Source organism: Bacillus rossius, chromosome 17 (genome assembly GCF_032445375.1).
Source record: "Bacillus rossius redtenbacheri isolate Brsri chromosome 17, Brsri_v3, whole genome shotgun sequence".
NCBI classification, from domain to species: Eukaryota; Metazoa; Arthropoda; class Insecta; order Phasmatodea; family Bacillidae; genus Bacillus; species Bacillus rossius.
Genome location: NC_086344.1, coordinates 36,068,125 through 36,087,192, shown reverse-complemented (window position 1 = coordinate 36,087,192; position 19,068 = coordinate 36,068,125). Strand labels below are relative to the sequence as shown.

The 19,068-nt window shown below is 40.3% G+C and overlaps 1 protein-coding gene across 7 annotated transcripts in view; it reads right to left on the bottom strand.

Moving 5' to 3' along the window:
- The window catches only part of LOC134540806 (neurobeachin), a 987,386-nt gene extending 968,834 nt beyond the window's left edge, over positions 1-18,552 (bottom strand). For 5 of the 7 annotated variants that reach the window (XM_063383738.1, XM_063383742.1, XM_063383743.1 and 2 more), the window contains exon 1: positions 18,252-18,541. In XM_063383738.1, coding sequence (XP_063239808.1) covers positions 18,252-18,410 — 159 coding nt within the window. In that variant the 5' untranslated portion in view covers positions 18,411-18,541. Of the gene's footprint in view, positions 1-18,251 lie in introns of all 7 variants that reach the window. The other 2 variants (XM_063383739.1, XM_063383741.1) reach the window with 2 other exon arrangements.
- Between the last annotated feature and the right edge of the window lie 516 nt (positions 18,553-19,068).

Sequence of the window (19,068 nt, the reverse complement as noted above, 5' to 3'; positions counted from 1 at the left end):
AGTAGTGGCCATCAATAAAACTGTGTAGTGTGCAGTAAAATCTAATAATTGGGCTATCCTTTACGAACCCGGTAAATCTTAACAATATCTATTGATTTTTATTATTAATTAAAATCGATATCGATTATTTTACTATATTACATTAAAATTTTAACATGGTTTTTATTAATTTTTAATACTGAGTCTTTATTTAACGGATGGACCCCGCGATCCTGTGCACACTCGAGCAAACCTCGCCTGTTCATTGGCTGCTGACTCGTGAGGCGTCTCCACTGGGCGACTAGTGACTCGATACTTCTTTGTCTGAGTGTCTCTAACTGGCCTAAGGGTCCTCCAGATCAACAATGTACCAACGGCAGAAGCAACATAAAGCCAGTCTCTTGTCACCTATAGTTCTGGTTAGAGACCGGAAAAATTCTCGGGTTCAATGACCTCCAGGATAGACTCCAATATCCTCTACACACTCGGGCAAATGCCAACTGTTCATTGGCTGCTGACTTGTGAGTCATCTCGACTGGGTTGCCTGTGATTCGATACTTCTATGAGTGAGGGTCTCTAATTGGCCCTCAGTCCTCCAGATTAACAGTGAACCAATGACAGAAGCAGCACTAAGGTATAATTATTTGAATTTTAGCATAACACGAAATGAACCCGCGAATTTTTCAGGTGTCTAGACTCTGGTTGACGACACGCGGGATAAACTCTTATTTCCGATGCTGACACCTAGTTTTTTTGAAGAAGTTTTCGACCCACCCGCTAGATAGTAGCTTCCATAGTGCATTACTGAAACAGTTATATTGATTGTAGGAAGTAATGCACAGGCTATTAAAAGGACAAACAATCTTTGTTTTTTATGCCCTCATATGTCGTGCTGTGGCATACCAGAAATACTCCACCTTCTACTGATTTATATATACCATGCAGTTTAAATCTCTGTTACTAAGCAGTTGGAGCTCATAAAAACGACAGTTGGAGCTCGATGTCGAGATAGGAGGTATCCTTTTGCGATTTCAACAAAAATAATACTAACATCAGGAACAGTTAGATTTCTTCAACAAATATCCAATTCTGTTATAATTTTAGGAGTATTAATAACATGCTTTTTTTAAATATAGTTTAAATCTCTGCTACCAAGCAATTAGTTAAATTAACATAATAATCGCCAAGATATACCTAACTATGTTGACGTGATAACATCTTATAAATCGATGAACGCCGGCTGCATGCACGAAAAATTGTCACGTTCCGACTGAGCCGAGCTTGCAAGAACCGGCCAACCACCGGGCGAGAAAATCTTCTATAATATCAAACAGGTTAAGGCGGGCTTTTTAACTAGTCGTTCGTGATTATACTTAAACAAATTATTTAAAATTAAATTTTCAAAAGCTGTAAATAATATTTGAAAATTTAAAAAGTATGCAATTTTTCATCAATGTTTTCTTATGACGTTATAGCGTAAAATTATCGTCCGTAAACCGACTGTACAGACAACCTCCTTTTTTTTTCTGTCCCGTATGCGTTCCTAAGCCATTCATCCGATAGCGAAGAAACTTAGTGCGCTTGACCTTCGAAATACGAAAGTACTCTTACCGTCTTAAAACAGAACTTCAACACAACTTTATTTTTTTTTAATACTAGCACATCACGAAATGAACCCGCAAAATATTTTCCGTATCTACACATAACACGAATTGATAATATCGGTAATTGATAGAGAGCGGAAAAATTCGCAGATTCATTCGGCGATAGGCTAGAATTTAAACACATATATACCCTTTATATGATTTTGCTATTGGCTTACTGTTCATCTGGGCGAATCTCAGCCAGTTATAAACCCTCAACCAAAGAAGGATCGAATCACAGACAAACCAGCCGAGACACGACTTACAAGTCAGCAGCCAATGAACTTGGCGTTATTTGCCCGAGTGTACAGGAGAATGTGCATGAAGGCCATTGAAACCGCGAATTTTTCCTGTCGCTAGTCATTGAATGACCGGCGTTGGAGTCCCTGGAGTCACCCCTGCATTCGACCAATGAGACAGCTCGACAGCAGCATGAAACGACCCGAACCCCTAGATGCCTGGGACAATTAAGACTCTCCCGTGAAAACATATTTTTTTCTTTCCACTGTCCAAACAGATGCCCACGTCATCGCGAGCCCGGCAAGACGAATGAGACGGAATATTGCTCCGTTTACGAACTGCTGGAGGACGTAAAGGTCGTTTACGAAAAGACACGAGGAGATAAACAGCACTTAACAAGTACTTACAATTTGGGGGGGGGGGGGGGGCGCCTAGTCAGGGGCGTATCTGTGTCGGCGAGGCGGGATGATAAGCGCGACGCTCGCTGGTGCTTCTAGCGCGGTGAGCAGACAAAAAATGGAAAATTATCAGGAAAAAAACGTAGCGCCTCACGTCTTTCGTCAAACTTGCCCTCCCAACTCTTTTGCCTTACGTTTTATACAGGAACCCCGCAAGAAAGAAAGTTGTAGAGAATTAAACTTTCTTTGAGAATATGTGGTGCACTTTTCGTTCATTTATTTTTCAAAGCAATCGAAAGTTAAAGCGTTTTAAAGTTTAGGTGGGGGGTCGATTTCGAGATTCCGATACTGAACTGCTTTATCATTTTATTTCCGTTTTCAAGGGCTTTAACTCCTTGTGTCAAGCTATTTTTGAGACCTGCAAAATTCGCGGGTTCGATGGCCTTCAGGATAGACTGCACATACCCCTGTACACTCGGGCAAATGACGCAAGTTCATTGGCTGCCGACTTGTAAGTCGTCTCAGCTGGTTTGTCTGTGATTCGATCCTTCTTTGGTTGAGGGTTTATAACTGGTTGAGATTCGTCCAGATGAACAGTAAGCCAATTGCAAAATTATCTAAGAGGTATGTGTGTTTGAATTCTAGCCTATCACCGAATGAATCCGCGAATTTTGCAGGTGTCTGGCTATTTGTTATTACTGCACGAGACACACACTGGCTTTACGGTTAACGCAAGAAGTCCAGTAGGAGGAACGGCGATGAACGTCACTGAGCGACGCGAAAGAGTCTCCCCAGAGCAGGATGCGATACCGGATGCGGACGTCTCGCGAGCGAAGGTCAACGGGGAGTAAATATTTTAGCGCCTTCCCGCTAACCGCCCGCTGGCCAGGTCGACGGGCAGCTCGTAACAGCGACAGTTGGAGCTCGTAAGAGCGACAGTTGGAGTTCGTAAGAGCGGCAGTTGGATCTCGTAAGAGCGGCAGTTGGAGCTCGTAAGAGCGGCAGTTGGAGCTCGTAAGGGCGACAGTTGGAGCTCGTAAGAGCGGCAGTTGGAGTTCGTAAGAGCGGCAGTTGGAGCTCGTAAGAGCGGCAGTTGGAGCTCGTAAGAGCGGCAGTTGGAGCTCGTAAGAGCGACAGTTGGAGTTCGTAAGAGCGGCAGTTGGAGCTCGTAAGGGCGACAGTTGGAGCTCGTAAGAGCGGCAGTTGGAGCTCGTAAGAGCGACAGTTGGAGTTCGTAAGAGCGGCAGTTGGAGCTCGTAAGAGCGGCAGTTGGAGCTCGTAAGAGCGGCAGTTGGAGCTCGTAAGGGCGACAGTAAGAGCTCGTAAGAGCGGCAGTTGGAGCTCGTAAGAGCGGCAGTTGGAGCTCGTAAGGGCGACAGTTGGAGCTCGTAAGAGCGGCAGTAGGAGCTCGTAAGGGCGACAGTTGGAGCTCGTAAGAGCGGCAGTTGGAGCTCGTAAGAGCGACAGTTGGAGTTCGTAAGAGCGGCAGTTGGAGCTCGTAAGAGCGGCAGTTGGAGCTCGTAAGAGCGGCAGTTGGAGCTCGTAAGGGCGACAGTTGGAGCTCGTAAGAGCGGCAGTTGGAGCTCGTAAGAGCGGCAGTTGGAGCTCGTAAGAGCGGCAGTTGGAGCTCGTAAGGGCGGCAGTTGGAGCTCGTAAGGGCGACAGTTGGAGCTCGTAAGAGCGGCAGTTGGAGCTCGTAAGGGCGACAGTTGGAGCTCGTAAGAGCGGCAGTTGGAGTTCGTAAGAGCGGCAGTTGGAGCTCGTAAGAGCGACAGTTGGAGTTCGTAAGAGCGGCAGTTGGAGCTCGTAAGGGCGACAGTTGGAGCTCGTAAGAGCGGCAGTTGGAGCTCGTAAGAGCGACAGTTGGAGTTCGTAAGATCGGCAGTTGGAGCTCGTAAGAGCGGCAGTTGGAGCTCGTAAGAGCGGCAGTTGGAGCTCGTAAGGGCGACAGTTGGAGCTCGTAAGAGCGGCAGTTGGAGCTCGTAAGAGCGGCAGTTGGAGCTCGTAAGGGCGACAGTTGGAGCTCGTAAGAGCGGCAGTAGAAGCTCGTAAGAGCGACAGTTGGAGCTCGTAAGAGCGGCAGTTGGAGCTCGTAAGCGCGGCAGTTGGAGCTCGTAAGGGCGACAGTTGGAGCTCGTAAGAGCGGCAGTTGGAGCTCGTAAGAGCGGCAGTTGGAGCTCGTAAGAGCGGCAGTTGGAGCTCGTAAGAGCGGCAGTTGGAGTTCGTAAGGGCGACAGTTGGAGCTCGTAAGAGCGGCAGTTGGAGCTCGTAAGAGCGGCAGTTGGAGCTCGTAAGAGCGGCAGTTGGAGCTCGTAAGAGCGGCAGTTGGAGCTCGTAAGAGCGGCAGTTGGAGCTCGTAAGCGCGGCAGTTGGAGCTCGTAAGGGCGACAGTTGGAGCTCGTAAGAGCGGCAGTTGGAGCTCGTAAGAGCGGCAGTTGGAGCTCGTAAGAGCGGCAGTTGGAGCTCGTAAGGGCGACAGTTGGAGCTCGTAAGAGCGGCAGTTGGAGCTCGTAAGAGCGGCAGTTGGAGCTCGTAAGAGCGGCAGTTGGAGCTCGTAAGCGCGGCAGTTGGAGCTCGTAAGGGCGACAGATAGAGCTCGAAAGAGCGGCAGTTGGAGCTCGTAAGAGCGGCAGTTGGAGCTCGTAAGAGCGGCAGTTGGAGCTCGTAAGAGCGGCAGTAGAAGCTCGAAAGAGCGGCAGTTGGAGCTCGTAAGAGCGGCAGTTGGAGCTCGTAAGAGCGGCAGTTGGAGCTCGTAAGAGCGGCAGTAGAAGCTCGAAAGAGCGGCAGTTGGAGCTCGTAAGAGCGGCAGTTGGAGCTCGTAAGAGCGGCAGTTGGAGCTCGTAAGAGCGGCAGTAGAAGCTCGAAAGAGCGGCAGTTGGAGCTCGTAAGAGCGGCAGTTGGAGCTCGTAAGAGCGGCAGTTGGAGCTCGTAAGAGCGGCAGTAGAAGCTCGAAAGAGCGGCAGTTGGAGCTCGTAAGAGCGGCAGTTGGAGCTCGTAAGAGCGGCAGTTGGAGCTCGTAAGAGCGGCAGTTGGAGCTCGTAAGCGCGGCAGTTGGAGCTCGTAAGGGCGACAGTTGGAGCTCGTAAGAGCGGCAGTTGGAGCTCGTAAGAGCGGCAGTTGGAGCTCGTAAGCGCGGCAGTTGGTGCTCGTAAGAGCGGCAGTTGGAGCTCGTAAGAGCGACAGTTGGAGCTCGTAAGAGCGGCAGATAGAGCTCGAAAGAGCGGCAGTTGGAGCTCGTAAGAGCGACAGTTGGAGCTCGTACAATTGCAGATATTTGTACAATTGCAATAATGCTCGGTTCGGAATTTTTATGCGTGAATTTATGCTGTGTGTTGTTCCCTTAAAAACGTTTCCAGTATTAACTACGGACGTAATAAGCACTGGCTGTGCTGTCGGATGAACGAAGCGTGGTACCAGGCGCGAGTTCTGGTCGGGGGAAAAAAAAAAATTTAAAAGAGGAAAGGTTGGATACACCGCCACTTTGTCACGGTTCTGAGTGGAGAGCGGTTTCAATGGACCTGCAGACTCTGCGTTAATTCGGTACTCTTTACGACCTGGATTAACCCCCCCCCCCCTCCTCCCCCCCCCCACCCACACCACCACCATCAAACCCGAAATTTTTCCCGCAGGAAACCCACAACGTTTATTACGTCCAAAAAAAAAACTCTGTACGTTTGTAAAATCTGTACATTCACATGAAAAACAACTGTATCACTACAAAAAAAATAGTGTTCGCAGTTAATACCGGGTTCTGATTCTTTACCCTGGCGTGTACGTATGCTCTGTGTGTTGTCCCAGTACCTCCAATAGTTGAAATGTTATTTGTAAACCGTTCCCTGAATAGCTTTCCAGTGTTAACTGCGCACATACCGAGCATTATACAACATAATCAAATCAAATTTCTTTAAGTAGGTATTCGTTTATCTTTTCCAGTGTTAAGAAATATTATGCTTGAGGGAAACCACAATTAATTTTTTTTCGTAATAAATACTCTATATTATCTTGAAAAAAAAAATCGTAGCCATGTGTTGTACAAGGTTACAATATCTTTCCTGTGCAGCACTGAATGTACGATATACTACGATAACTAGTCGAAAATAATCTGACGTAAACATACCTCAGTGAGTTTTTCCGGTTTCCCACACACACTGTATCTAGACATTTTCCCGAGTGTTCCCTTTTTTTTTTTTTTACTTTTCCAACCAAGCATGTTTCCCTGTATCATCAATCAGCCTTGCAATATGATATGAATCTTATTATATACAAACCCACGGAAAAACATTTTCAAATACGTGTCACGCTGTATCTTGACATTTTCCCGAGTGTTCCCTGTTTTTTTTTCCAACCAAGTATGTTTCCCTGTATCATCAATCAGTCTTGCAAGATGATATGAATCTAATTAGATACAATCCCATGGGAAAAACGTTTTCAACTCAGAGTCCAGCTGATAATGACATCATCTCCCGCGAAATACACAATTTTCATGGTTAATTCCCCCCACCAATGCTACGTAACAAACGCTGGTAATCTGTAACAAAAAAAACACTATATGTGATTAAAATATTAAAAAAAAAACATTATTGATTTGAACATGTTAATAACTATTGACATTTGATTGTGTTGCAGACAAATATATCAAACGTATTTGATTCTCTGATTGATTCTCTAACGTTAATGATATTGATTAATTTGTAAGTACACTAAGTTTTTTTTTTATTAAAAATACAGAATGAGATTTGAAATTCAAGAACAACAAACTGGTTTTAAAAATTACTATTTCCTTTTCGGTAAATGACATTTAGTCGATTTCCCTGTTTTCTCAAGGTTCTGAAGATACATTTTCTCAATGCCCTGAGTTTTCCCTGCCTGCTAGAGCCCTTGTTTGTTTACGAATGTCACTCAGACACGCGGTTCTTAGCTGAGTTAATTATTAGAATTCAATAAGTTATTTGACACAGAGCCGTCTTTTTTTTTAACGAGCCAATAAAACTGCATTCAAACGCGGACACAACAAAGCTGTTACGAGTTTAGATAACCTCAACGGATGCATTGGCATAAAAGACGTTCCATGTTGGAATCAAATAACATCCACAGTCATGGCTAGCGCGCGCAATTTTCTACATCCGTACCAGGTCCATGGTTCGAACCCGAATTATTTCCCTGCTAGAAAAAAAAATTAGTTGTCTGTAAAGTCGGTTTACGGACGATAGTTTAACGTGACAACGTCATAACAAAACATTGATGAAATGATTGCATAATTTATGAACAAAATTAAATAATTTTTTTATAATAAAAGAATAAATACTTGAAATTATACTAGTAATCAGATTTTTAAATTCAAAGAATAATTAACCTATATTGCCGAAATTAATGTTGTAATAAGCAATGAAAACCACATTAACTTTTCACTTTACTTTATAAACAGTCGAGTGGAAGAGAGATTGATGCGGCGCAAGCGTACAATGAGCGTAACGGGACACAGCGTAACGGAACTATGTGCGTAACGGGACACTTTTTCGTGCGTGCAGCCGGCGTTCATCGATTTATTAGACGTTGTCACGTCAGAAAAACTCATCTTTTGGTGTAAGAATTTTCCGCGAAAAATGTTCGAGATTAGCCAAGAGTTAAAACGCAGTAGCATCGTCTGTCCTTCGTGATTGGTCATGTTTCTTCCTGGCGAATGTCTACTGTCAACACACCAATCACAATAATTCAGTGCGAAAGCAAACTCGTCCTGAGTGGCTCGGTCAAACAAGGCAACGACTTCTCCTGCAGACGGCCGCCAATCACAAGGAAGGAACCAGTGGCATGGGCACACCATACTACAGTATAATTGGAGTTCAGAATTTTTTTTCGCCAACGCATTTTTTTCGGCCTCATTTGCCATGATGATTTTTTTTTTAATTCCTTCTAATCATGAATTTTTTCATAAGAAACGTTTTCAAAACGAGAATACAGACGCTAAGTTGTAAGCGTTTAAACACTGCGAAAAGTATGGAAAAACAAAAAATAATAATAATTTTCAGAAAGTTACCTCGTCGCAGTTGGTATAACAAAAAAAAAAGTTTTAATTAAGACTTTATCAAAAAGTACTACCATAAATTTTATGCCACTCTTGTCTAGCCCAGTGGTGTGTTTTGTCTCTGCTATCGCAGAGGCACAAGAAAAAAGGATATTTGGTGTGGCCACTTTGCTGTCCAAGGAAAAAAGTTTCCAATTTTTAAGTCCACACAAATCACACACTCTCCAAGACCAAAGCCTATGGTGATATACGTTTTTATCATTGTCGTTAAGTGAGCAATTGGTATTGAACCATATTTGTTCTCACTGTGCAGAATAACACATTTCAAGCTTCGTTTATCTCAAAAAAGTAGAGCTGATAGAATAAAAAAACTAATTTCATAATTAGATTCAGCGCTAGCTAAAAAATCAGTTCCAAATATTAGGCACAAAAGAAATCCTGTTGACCCGTGTTATTTTTAAAGAGAGGGGTTTGATGTCGGTGCAAAACGTGAAGTATAATAAGAATTTCCTTTGTTAAGAAGCAATACGCAATGGTGTCCAAACAAACTTTCTTTCGTTAGTACATTTTGAAGGTTGGTAAAATCGATTTCAACTATTGTAACGTGTTGTAAATATAGCTAACCCACGGGGCTCTCCTAAGACACTGTTAGTCGTAGCACTCGTAGCATATTAAAAATACACAAGGGGTTGGCCACTTCTGCATGATTACATGTTACGTGGGGTGAAGCAATCTCCCCCCCCCCCTTTTTTCACAACCCATCAGATGACTGCTGCGCCATATTGGTTAGAGGCCCGAGACATTGACTGAAGCGTGATGTTTGCATTGTGGAATAAGTAGAGACCTGTAAAATTCGCGGATTCATTTCGCGATAGGATAGAGTCCAAATACTTTTGACATTATTTGGCTTCAGTGATTGGGCCACAGTTTATCTGAAGGACCCTGCGCCGATGAAAAATCTTTAACAGAAGAATTAGCGAATCACGATCATTCCAGTCAACAGGTGTTACGAGTCGGTAACCAATCAGCAGATGTAATTTGCACGAGTGCATAGAGGATCATGGGGTCTATCCTTTAGGGATTTGAAATCGCGAATTTTACAGGTCTCTAGGAATAAGTTATTTTATGGAAGGTACTTTTTTCAACGACGGTGACTCTAATTCATACTTACTAACCTACATCATCACCACACGTTAACGAACAACATTTCTGCAATTTTTTTAGGGCGGGACAATATGGCGATGTCGAGGTTAAAAATGTGACTTCAACTACACGTCACAGCAATGGCGTCTCCTGGCAAAATCCTAATTTCACGAGAATACACGTAGCTTCACTTATATAGTAATATAATTTTTTTTTAGTTAATTATTATTCCAATGAGAGGGATGTATTCTTTTCAGCTTGCGTTTGATAGCCCCGACATTATTTATTATTCACGACTACTCATTCGGAAAAGTGCATGCGTTGCGTAACTCTCTCTCTCTCTTTCTTTCACTCTCTCTCTCTCTGGAATAAAGTATTCAGCACTTGAGCAACCATGAAGTCCGGATCCACCCCGAGATGAGAAGGGTGGATTAGGGGGGGGGGGGGGGGTTATAGGGGAGAGGGCGTACACTGTAGGGTTGGACAAAATCACGTATTATTTTTTTTGTTTTCCCGTTATTTAATTGATTCATGCAATGGGGAGTTTTGATTAATTCAGTTTTTTTTTTTACATATGCCATTGCAGTTTTTCACTGTTTTGTCTGTTTGTGTCTGATGACGGGAACAGAAGTCAGTTCCCGAAACGTCGCAACTGTTCTCATCGGAAATAATCTGTGTTCGTCAGTGCTGTCGTGTTGTGTTGTCCACAGTACTGTCTTTATTTTCATCGTTGGTTCCGTTTGTCCGACATCAGCTGATTCAGTCTTGTTTCCTGTAAATTTTTTATCTTCATATTTTTATTCATTTTTTATTTTCGGAAATTTCCCATGACAAACAGTGCAAAAGTGCAATAGTGTATGTCCAAAAAAAACTGAATTTTTTTGGTTGAACCTTTTTTTTTTTAAGGTTTTAATCAGATTTTTTATTACGCTGATTAGTTTGGTTCTCAGAATGTTCAAATGAAAGCCATACAACATCCCGCTTTCTGCCGCTCATGTTGAACCAGGAAAGTTATAACATCAAAGAACTGAAGTCCCGGCTAATCTGCACATCTGACTGAGACTTATCCACAGAAAGGGTATTTCCCCACAGGAGTAGTATTCTCCATAGAATGGGTGTTTCCCCACAGAAAGGGGATTTACAGTACAGTCTGGGATTTCCCACAGAATAGGATTTAAATACTTAATATTTTTAATTTTAGATGCGTATTTAGCTAGGTATTATTTACAACTTATTCAGTTCATTTAAATAAGATTTATATTATTTTTCCTGTAAATCACAAGAAACATTAATGACGAAACTTTTGTTGTCATTACAGTGGATTTTTACTTTCTTTAAAAACTTTAAGATATTATAACTAAAAATACATTATTTAAAAAAATATTTAGTGTTTTATAAAACCACTTGGTTTATGAAAGTGTTTTCAAAACCATCGTGGTTTAAATCAGCCAACCCTGCTACGAAGGCAAATTTTAAATATTAAATGTTAAACAATTTTAATGGCTTGAAAACTGTTGAAACAAGAGTGGTGTCTATTGGGGTCCTGCCTTTCCTCAAATTCACGATAACGAAATTGCGTCGTTAAATTTGAGAGGGGTTCCGATCTTTTTTTTTTTTTCAACTGCTGTGTCTTCATCAACAGTCTCTTTACATGTAGCGTCGTCTGTGTTATGTATCCACTGCGGATAGCGTAGTCCTTTTTCTGTATCATTACCGACCTTCTCCGTGAAATCCTAGTCTACGAACCGCCCGACATTATACCGAGGATTACCATCTTCCACTACGCCTCTTTCTTGTCTGATGTTCCTTAATACACCGCCGCTTTCTTTTGCGCGTTCGTACGCTGTTCGAAACTGCACTGGATTTACGGATCTTTGCACCTCAAAGTGAACGAAATGTACACACGCACAGAGAGAGAAAAAAAGAGAGAAATCTTCGATTCGGCATTACGTGGCTCGGCACATTCTGTAATCCGGCAAAAATAGAGCCGTTCGCATTCAAATAAAAATATATTTCCCTGGTGGATACCGGCAGTTTACTTTGGCCACCATGTGCGCTGCCAACAGTTTTTGTTTTTTTGTTTTTTTAAGTTTGTTTAGAGTTTATCGTTTTGATACTGTCGGCTTTCATTTTAGTACACAGAAGAAAAAATTTCTGAAATTTTTAAAAAAAAAATTCCCTTGGAAACCAGTTGCTAAAAAATTGTTTGTAATACTACAACACAACGCTGTGGTTATATTTGCATGTATGAAATACGATTTTTCGAGATAATAAAGAGCATTCCTTACGAAATTTGGGGAATTATTTTATATTTTAATTCAAGCATAAATTTTTTTTCAAACCCATGAAAACGATCACCGAATATTTCATTATTGGACTTTAATTTGCAAATAACTTTAACTATTGTAGATACTGGGACAACACAAAGCATATATACTCGAACCCAGTATTACTGCATTCAGTATTTTGTAGTGATACATTTGTTTTCATGTAAATGTACAAATTAACAAATGTCTGTAATTTTACATGAATATGTCCGTTCCATTTACAAAAAAAAAAACAATTACTGTGTACAGTTTTTCCTGTTTCCACAGTTCACGGATACATTTCCTTTTTTGAACAAGATCAATACTCAATTATATGACTTGATGTAAGTTTTTGGACATACGTCATTGCTAAGAACTTTTTCTGTTGAAGAAAAACTAATAAATAAAATAAATAAATAAAAATAAAAATACTCAAAAAAAGATACAAAAAACACACAAAATTAAGCAAACAATTGCTGTTGTCAACAAAGATATGAACACCACAAAATATTCCGAAACAGGAATATGGTCAGCAAACAAAGAAAAAACAAAGAAAAATGTACTAAGAGAACGAAAAAATCCCCACAAATGATGACAACACAAAAATATTGAAACCCAAAATAATTCAGCACAACAGTTGAAGCGAGACAAAAAACATGACAAAACGAAAAAACAAACAAATACAATAGTTTTACCTAAACAGAAACAAGCGACGTTTCGGTAACTGCTATCTGCTCCCGTCCTCAGGCAGAGACGCACATGGTACGGAAACACAGGTGCGACTCACCTGTGTTTCCGTACCATGTGCGTCTCTGCCTGAGGACGGGAGCAGATAGCAGTTACCGAAACGTCGCTTGTTTCTGTTTAGGTAAAACTATTGTATTTGTTTGTTTTTTCGTTTTGTCATGTTTTTTGTCTCGCTTCAACTGTTGTGCTGAATTATTTTGGGTTTCAATATTTTTGTGTTGTCATCATTTGTGGGGATTTTTTCGTTCTCTTAGTACATTTTTCTTTGTTTTTTCTTTGTTTGCTGACCATATTCCTGTTTCGGAATATTTTGTGGTGTTCATATCCTTGTTGACAACAGCAATTGTTTGCTTAATTTTGTGTGTTTTTTGTATCTTTTTTTGAGTATTTTTATTTTTATTTTTATTTATTTATTTTATTTATTAGTTTTTCTTCAACAGAAAAAGTTCTTAGCAATGGCGTATGTCCAAAAACTTACATCAAGTCATGCACTCCCATTGCACAAATCTTTTAAAGATAACACTCAATTATATATTTTCTTTCTGTAGAAAATTTTATTACATTTTGTTTTGAATACCATTCATTGTACTGTATACAGACAAACCTCATTATTACAAAACTGAAGGGACCATCATTTTAGCACTTTGTAATAATGAGGTTTGTATAAACCAAACTATTGAAAAAAACATTACGACATAAAAAATTTATTACCTTCTCATTCTTATAATTACAACCATAAAGAATATTATATGCACTGTATTGTATAAACCGCTGTAAACAACCTCTGCTACAACCATTTATCCCGATTTTTGGCATGTCAAAGCCATGTCAGTCAGACCTATACCTCGTTGGAATCACAAATTTTCTTTACAGGCCGCGAGGAAACAACTTCATATTTATTCTAGGACGACTAAAACTACCGTGACCACACCATTTCACAAGTTGCTGACTTCAACAAGTGGCCGAAACTACGCCCTGTTCCATGTCAAACAAAATATCAAAATATTTTAAATTGCAAGGTACGTGATGTAGAGAGACACCCGAGAATTTCGTGGATTCGGCTGGCCTCAGGGTACAATAAATTAAAAGTCATGGATGTGCTCAACCCATGTTCGCTTTTCCCATCGCTTGATTTCTAATCGATATCATTTATGATCCTTAATAATGTGCGCGTGATTTCACGGGCATTGTCTGAAGTAGCTTGGCTTCTGGGTTGTAGCCGTGTCCTTGGCGGATAATTCACCCGACGTTTCGGTCGACATTGCAGTCGCCATCATCAGGGAGCAGTTACCTACAGTTACCTACCGGTAGCCAAGGACACGGCTACAACCCAGAAGCCAAGCTACTTCATTTATTATCCTTATTAATGCGGGCACCACTTGATTCGCTCACTTCTCTCCCAGCTGGGAATCTCTTTGGCTCACGGTCGTAGAGGGGCGTGTCCAGATAACTGTGGTCCAATCACGAGCGCAGTGCGAAGAGTGTGAAGATTTGCTTGCATTCTGACTCGCGACTAGATGAATGCGCGAAATTTCCGTATCTCCGGCGATGCATCTAACAGACAAATCGTGGCCTTCCTATGCACATAACGTCTGCGTCTTTAAAAGTTTTCGACACAGTCCACTTCAAAAAAGTGGAAGGCGTAAAACGCAAGAAAGGTGAGAGTTGGTCGATGCTCGAGATGCAGGGTTTTTTTTTTTTTTTTTTCATCTTGCGTAGTTTATAAACGGGTGTTTGAAAACATCGTTACTGAACTTCTCTTCCGTCTTGCATTTCTTACGTTCGGGGACGCACCACAACACCGATATACCACAACGCCGAAATACACTAACGCCGAAAAATGTCACTGCAGGACTGCCACAAAGGTTAGGTTAGGTTAGACTAGGTTAGGTTAGACTAGGTTAGGTTAGACTAGGTTAGGTTAGACTAGGTTAGGTTAGACTAGGTTAGGTTAGGTTAGGCTAGGCTAGGATAGGCTAGGTTAAGTTAGGTTATATTACGCTAGGTTAGGTTAGTTTAGGTAAGGTTAGATTTGATTGTGGTATTTCGGCGTTAAGGTACATTTAAGAAACACACACAAATTCATTCGGTTGTTATTTCAGCGTTGTGGTACACAGCAGTTTTCTAGCTGTCGGCGTTGTGGTCAATTTTGACATTCGGCGTTGTGGTAACGACCCCTTACGTTCTCGCGCAGTTTTAAACCCGGGTTGAGATTGCACCTGGGAGCGCCTGGCAGCGTCGAGGCGGCAGATAGGGGGTTTTATCTCCGAGCAGATAACAGAGCTTGTCACGTGGTATAGCCAGTCTCACCTTGGTGATCACGGAAACCACCAACTTACAGGCGGTTTTAGAAAAAAAACGAGCAGGCGTCCTCGTTCCAATGCATTTGAGACGGGAAAATTTCTTTTTTTTTTTATTTTGATGTGACGTCTAATAAATCGATGAACGCCGGCTGCACGCACGAAAAAGGAAGACTCATTGTCCCGTTACGCTCATTGTGCCGTTACGCTCATTATCCCGTTGCACGTTGTCCCGTTACGCTCATTGTACGCTTGCGCCGCATCTATCTCTCTTCCACTCGATTGGCCTATGAATCTACTATTATATTAAATAGGTTAAGGCGGGCTTTTCAAAAGTAGCTTTTAAATTTAGTACTTTAACTAAACTATCATTTCATCAATGTTTTGTTATGACGTTGTCACGTTAAACTATCGTCCGTAAACCGACTTTACAGACAACCAATTTTTTTTCCCTTGGATATTGTTCCGTAAATTAATTTATATTATTTCATATCAAACCCTGAAATGAATAGAAAATAATCATCGTTAATATTATACGAAACCAAATCCACATTAAAAATAGTATGTTTCCTGGTAGCTGTACAACCAGCAATACAAAACAAGAACTGTAAAAAAAAAAAAATACGAACTTGTATTTAATAGAATAACGATGTACATTTCCCCAACTTGATTATTTTCGTTACAAAATGTGGTAAAATATTTCAGCATTCACGTGATTACGGTGAAATCATGAAACTTGTAGTTCCAGGAACAATTTTACAAAATTCATCATTAAGTGACATTGTGACTAAATATTTGACTGCGTTACAAAGCCGATATAGGCCTACAACTTAAAATTAATTATTTCTCCATATCGTAATGGCAATTGCTGGGGCATCGTCAAGTCAGGCAGGCGGCAAACATCTAAGTAAATCCACCCCACTTCAAAATCTGCGCCAAGGTCGGGCGTAGCAAGGGGGAAAATAAACTGGCCGCGAACGAACAGTCAAATTCTTTCCATGCTAACACCAATACGAATAGAACATAAAATACGCATTCAGGGTTAAGTAATTTTAATGACGATTTTTTGTTGTTGCAAGAAGTGAAGGTACTATGGTAACAGCGATAGTAGCAAACACCCTCCTTAATTCTAATTCCAATGAATATTTTACATTATTCGAGTTTGCGATGGTGATTATAGCAATTTTGTTTTAAAAAATGTTCAGACTAATCTGCTTTGTGCCTTTAATACAGACCCCGAGCAGAATAGAGTCGCATGTTAATATACGGAACATAAAAACCTTTCTAGTTTGAATAGACTCGTTTACATTACGTTACTCTAATACAAACGCAAAATTATATATATAATTTCTTATATAAATTGTGTGTGGCAGTTTATAAACCGTTTTTCTGAAGTCTACTATGCAACTGAAAATATACCATAAAAAAACTACTGAAATAGTATTAAAATATTAATATCCAATTTTAAATAGACACAAGCTGTAACGGATTCACTAATCTCGGTATTTCTTCACCTTTTTTTACGTGTTTAGTTTAATCATTAAGTTATGTATGATTTTTAAAAAAAAAATTAAAAAAAAAATATTATACCTAAGTTTTGTTACATTTGTAATCCTCTTCGCATACAATATTGTTTTTCTCTGCTACGTGTTTAGTTCTGATTACTTTTTAAGACATCAAAAATTAGTTAACATATTTTCAAAAGGGCTGTCTTTTTTTTCTCTTTATTTCTTCTTTTTCTTCTTCTTCTTCAAATTTCGAACTCCCCATTCAACTTTGAGGAATTCCATGACAACCAAAAAAACCTCCGGGTCATTTCGCCCTCCCCAAAATTATGAGTTAGGTGCCCAACTGTTCCACTCAATATGCAACGAACGCAAACAATAGGTACTACAAAAAAACTGCGAGACCAGCGTTCGTAGGTTATTGTAGTGTTTGCTTGATAAGACTTCATGCGAGAGATGTGTCTTTTCAAGAAATTTTACAATCGTTTAGACGACACCTCCAAAAGGTATAGAAGCTATCAAAAAAAAAAAAAAAGAACGCCTAAAAATAATCTAACCGGTCAAACAAGTGACGAGACATTCCAGTTATAACTCGCAAATCGTGCGCTGCAATTTTGCACCACACACAAAACCTATTTGACCACGGCCGAACTGAAATGTATTAGGGCTAATTTAATTGCGTAGTAGAAACTTCGCTAGGTAGTAGGTAGTAGGTAGTAGGTAGTAGATATTTATCACCAAAAACTAATCAAACTATCAATATAGGTGATTTAAATTGCCAACTACGGTTTTACAGATAAACTGAAGTGATTTTCGTAAAAGGCGTATCTCGATATCCACGTGGAAATTTTGCGCGAATTTTTAAATACGTACTTTGCTTAGCTTAAACTTAAACTTAAAAAAAAAAAAAAAAAAAAAGACAGCCCTTTTGAAAATATGTTTTAACTAATTTTTGATGTCTTAAAAAGTAATCAGAACTATACACGTAGCAGAGAAAAACAAAATTGTATGCAAAGAGTATTACTTGAAAGGATTACAAATGTAACACAACCTAGGTATAATTATTTTTTTGAATTTAAATTTTTTTAAAATCATACATAACTTAATGATTAAACAAAACACGAAAAAAAAAAAAAAAAAAAAAAAAGGCGAAGAAATACCGAGATTAGTGAATCCGTTACAGCCTGTGTCTATTTAAAATTGGATATTAATATTTTAATACTATTTCAATAGTTTGACTTTTTTTAAACTACATACTACAAAAAAATATATATACGTCATCTGCCTATCTTTGTTTCAGGAATTTTTATACGTGTAAGAGAATTATAATTTACATTCCCGTGTTGACACTTTGCAAAATTGTACATCTGTATTCCTGATATCTTAATAGAAATAGATGCATTTTTAGTTTAAGAGTTTAAAAAAAAAAATTACGTGTGATCATGCAACCGGGCATGACAGGCTTACCAGCACGTTTATTTTTTATCCCTAAAATAATAGTAAAAGATCTAGAAGTGCACGCACATGGGCCAATTACATTTCCGGTCAACGTGCGATTGATTCGAACGTTACGAGGTAAAACGTCATCGCAAATGCGATACAGGATGTAGAAAAATTAAGTGATCTGTTTTTTTTTTCTTCCGACGCGACGTGGACTGAAAGATTAACTACGTGTGTAGATTGGGTAAAGTAATGATCTTTGGAGAGCACCATTATTAGTTTTTTTCTAAAACTTATGCACTGCCGTGCATCGTACAGGAAGACAGTGTTACACGACGTGCTACCAACTTGGAAGGATATGGGCAAGGTAGCGTCACACCTGCCCTTTTTGAAGAGGGGGGCGTGACACTGCCTGTCAACACTTAGTCACTTAACCTAACACTTCATGCACACCAGGGGAACACGATCGATACGATGTTAAGACAGAAAAAAAGGGGCTCGATCGTCGAGCGGAAACGTGCCACTCACCAAATGCAGAACGGTGTTCACAACCTCAGGGTTGGACACCTGTCCGACTTCAATCAGACCGATAAGCACGGCGAACTTCAAGCTGTCCTTCATAGCCATTCGAACCACCTCCTCCGGACGTTTTATGTCGTTCAGGGGCGGCGATTTAGGGTCCGCCATGTTCGCAAAGTACGCGGTAACTGTTTTCTAAAGTAAAACGACCGCCTCAGCACATGGAAATTACTCACAACACAGAAACTTCTACATCACATGATCGAAACACACGATCAGTTCTGCCATGTTGAAACTGAAACATCCAAGGCAACCAACGTTCCTGCTCGCACAAAAATAAAACCCATTTGACTGCCGGCACCAACGAACAAGTCAAAATGAACACGTGGTGACTACAAATAAAACAACATTAAGCAAAAGTTCATTTCGGTTAATCCTTTGCTGCAAACTTAAAGCAACGACGATAACAATACATGTCCGGAAAAACATTTTCAGGATTATACAACCATTCCCGTTGACTTTTCTTGTTGGTGCTACTGGATAATAGTTTTTGTTAGAGAGTGAGAGTAGCGAATGTTTGTTGTTTATGTCTGGCGTTACAAATAAGTGCGACAATATTTTGAAAAGATTATGATTTACGGCTGTTAGTCGTCAAAGAAAATTTTATTTTGTGTTTTTAATTCACTATAAAGTGCAACCACCTTTTGCTTTTCAGGTTACAACTTGCTGCAAAACCTCGCGTGTGAAACCATTAATTTGCTGTTCTGCACACCATTTGAGTTTCATTTTGTAATAAATGTTTCTTAAAAAAATTTCTTCATTAGAA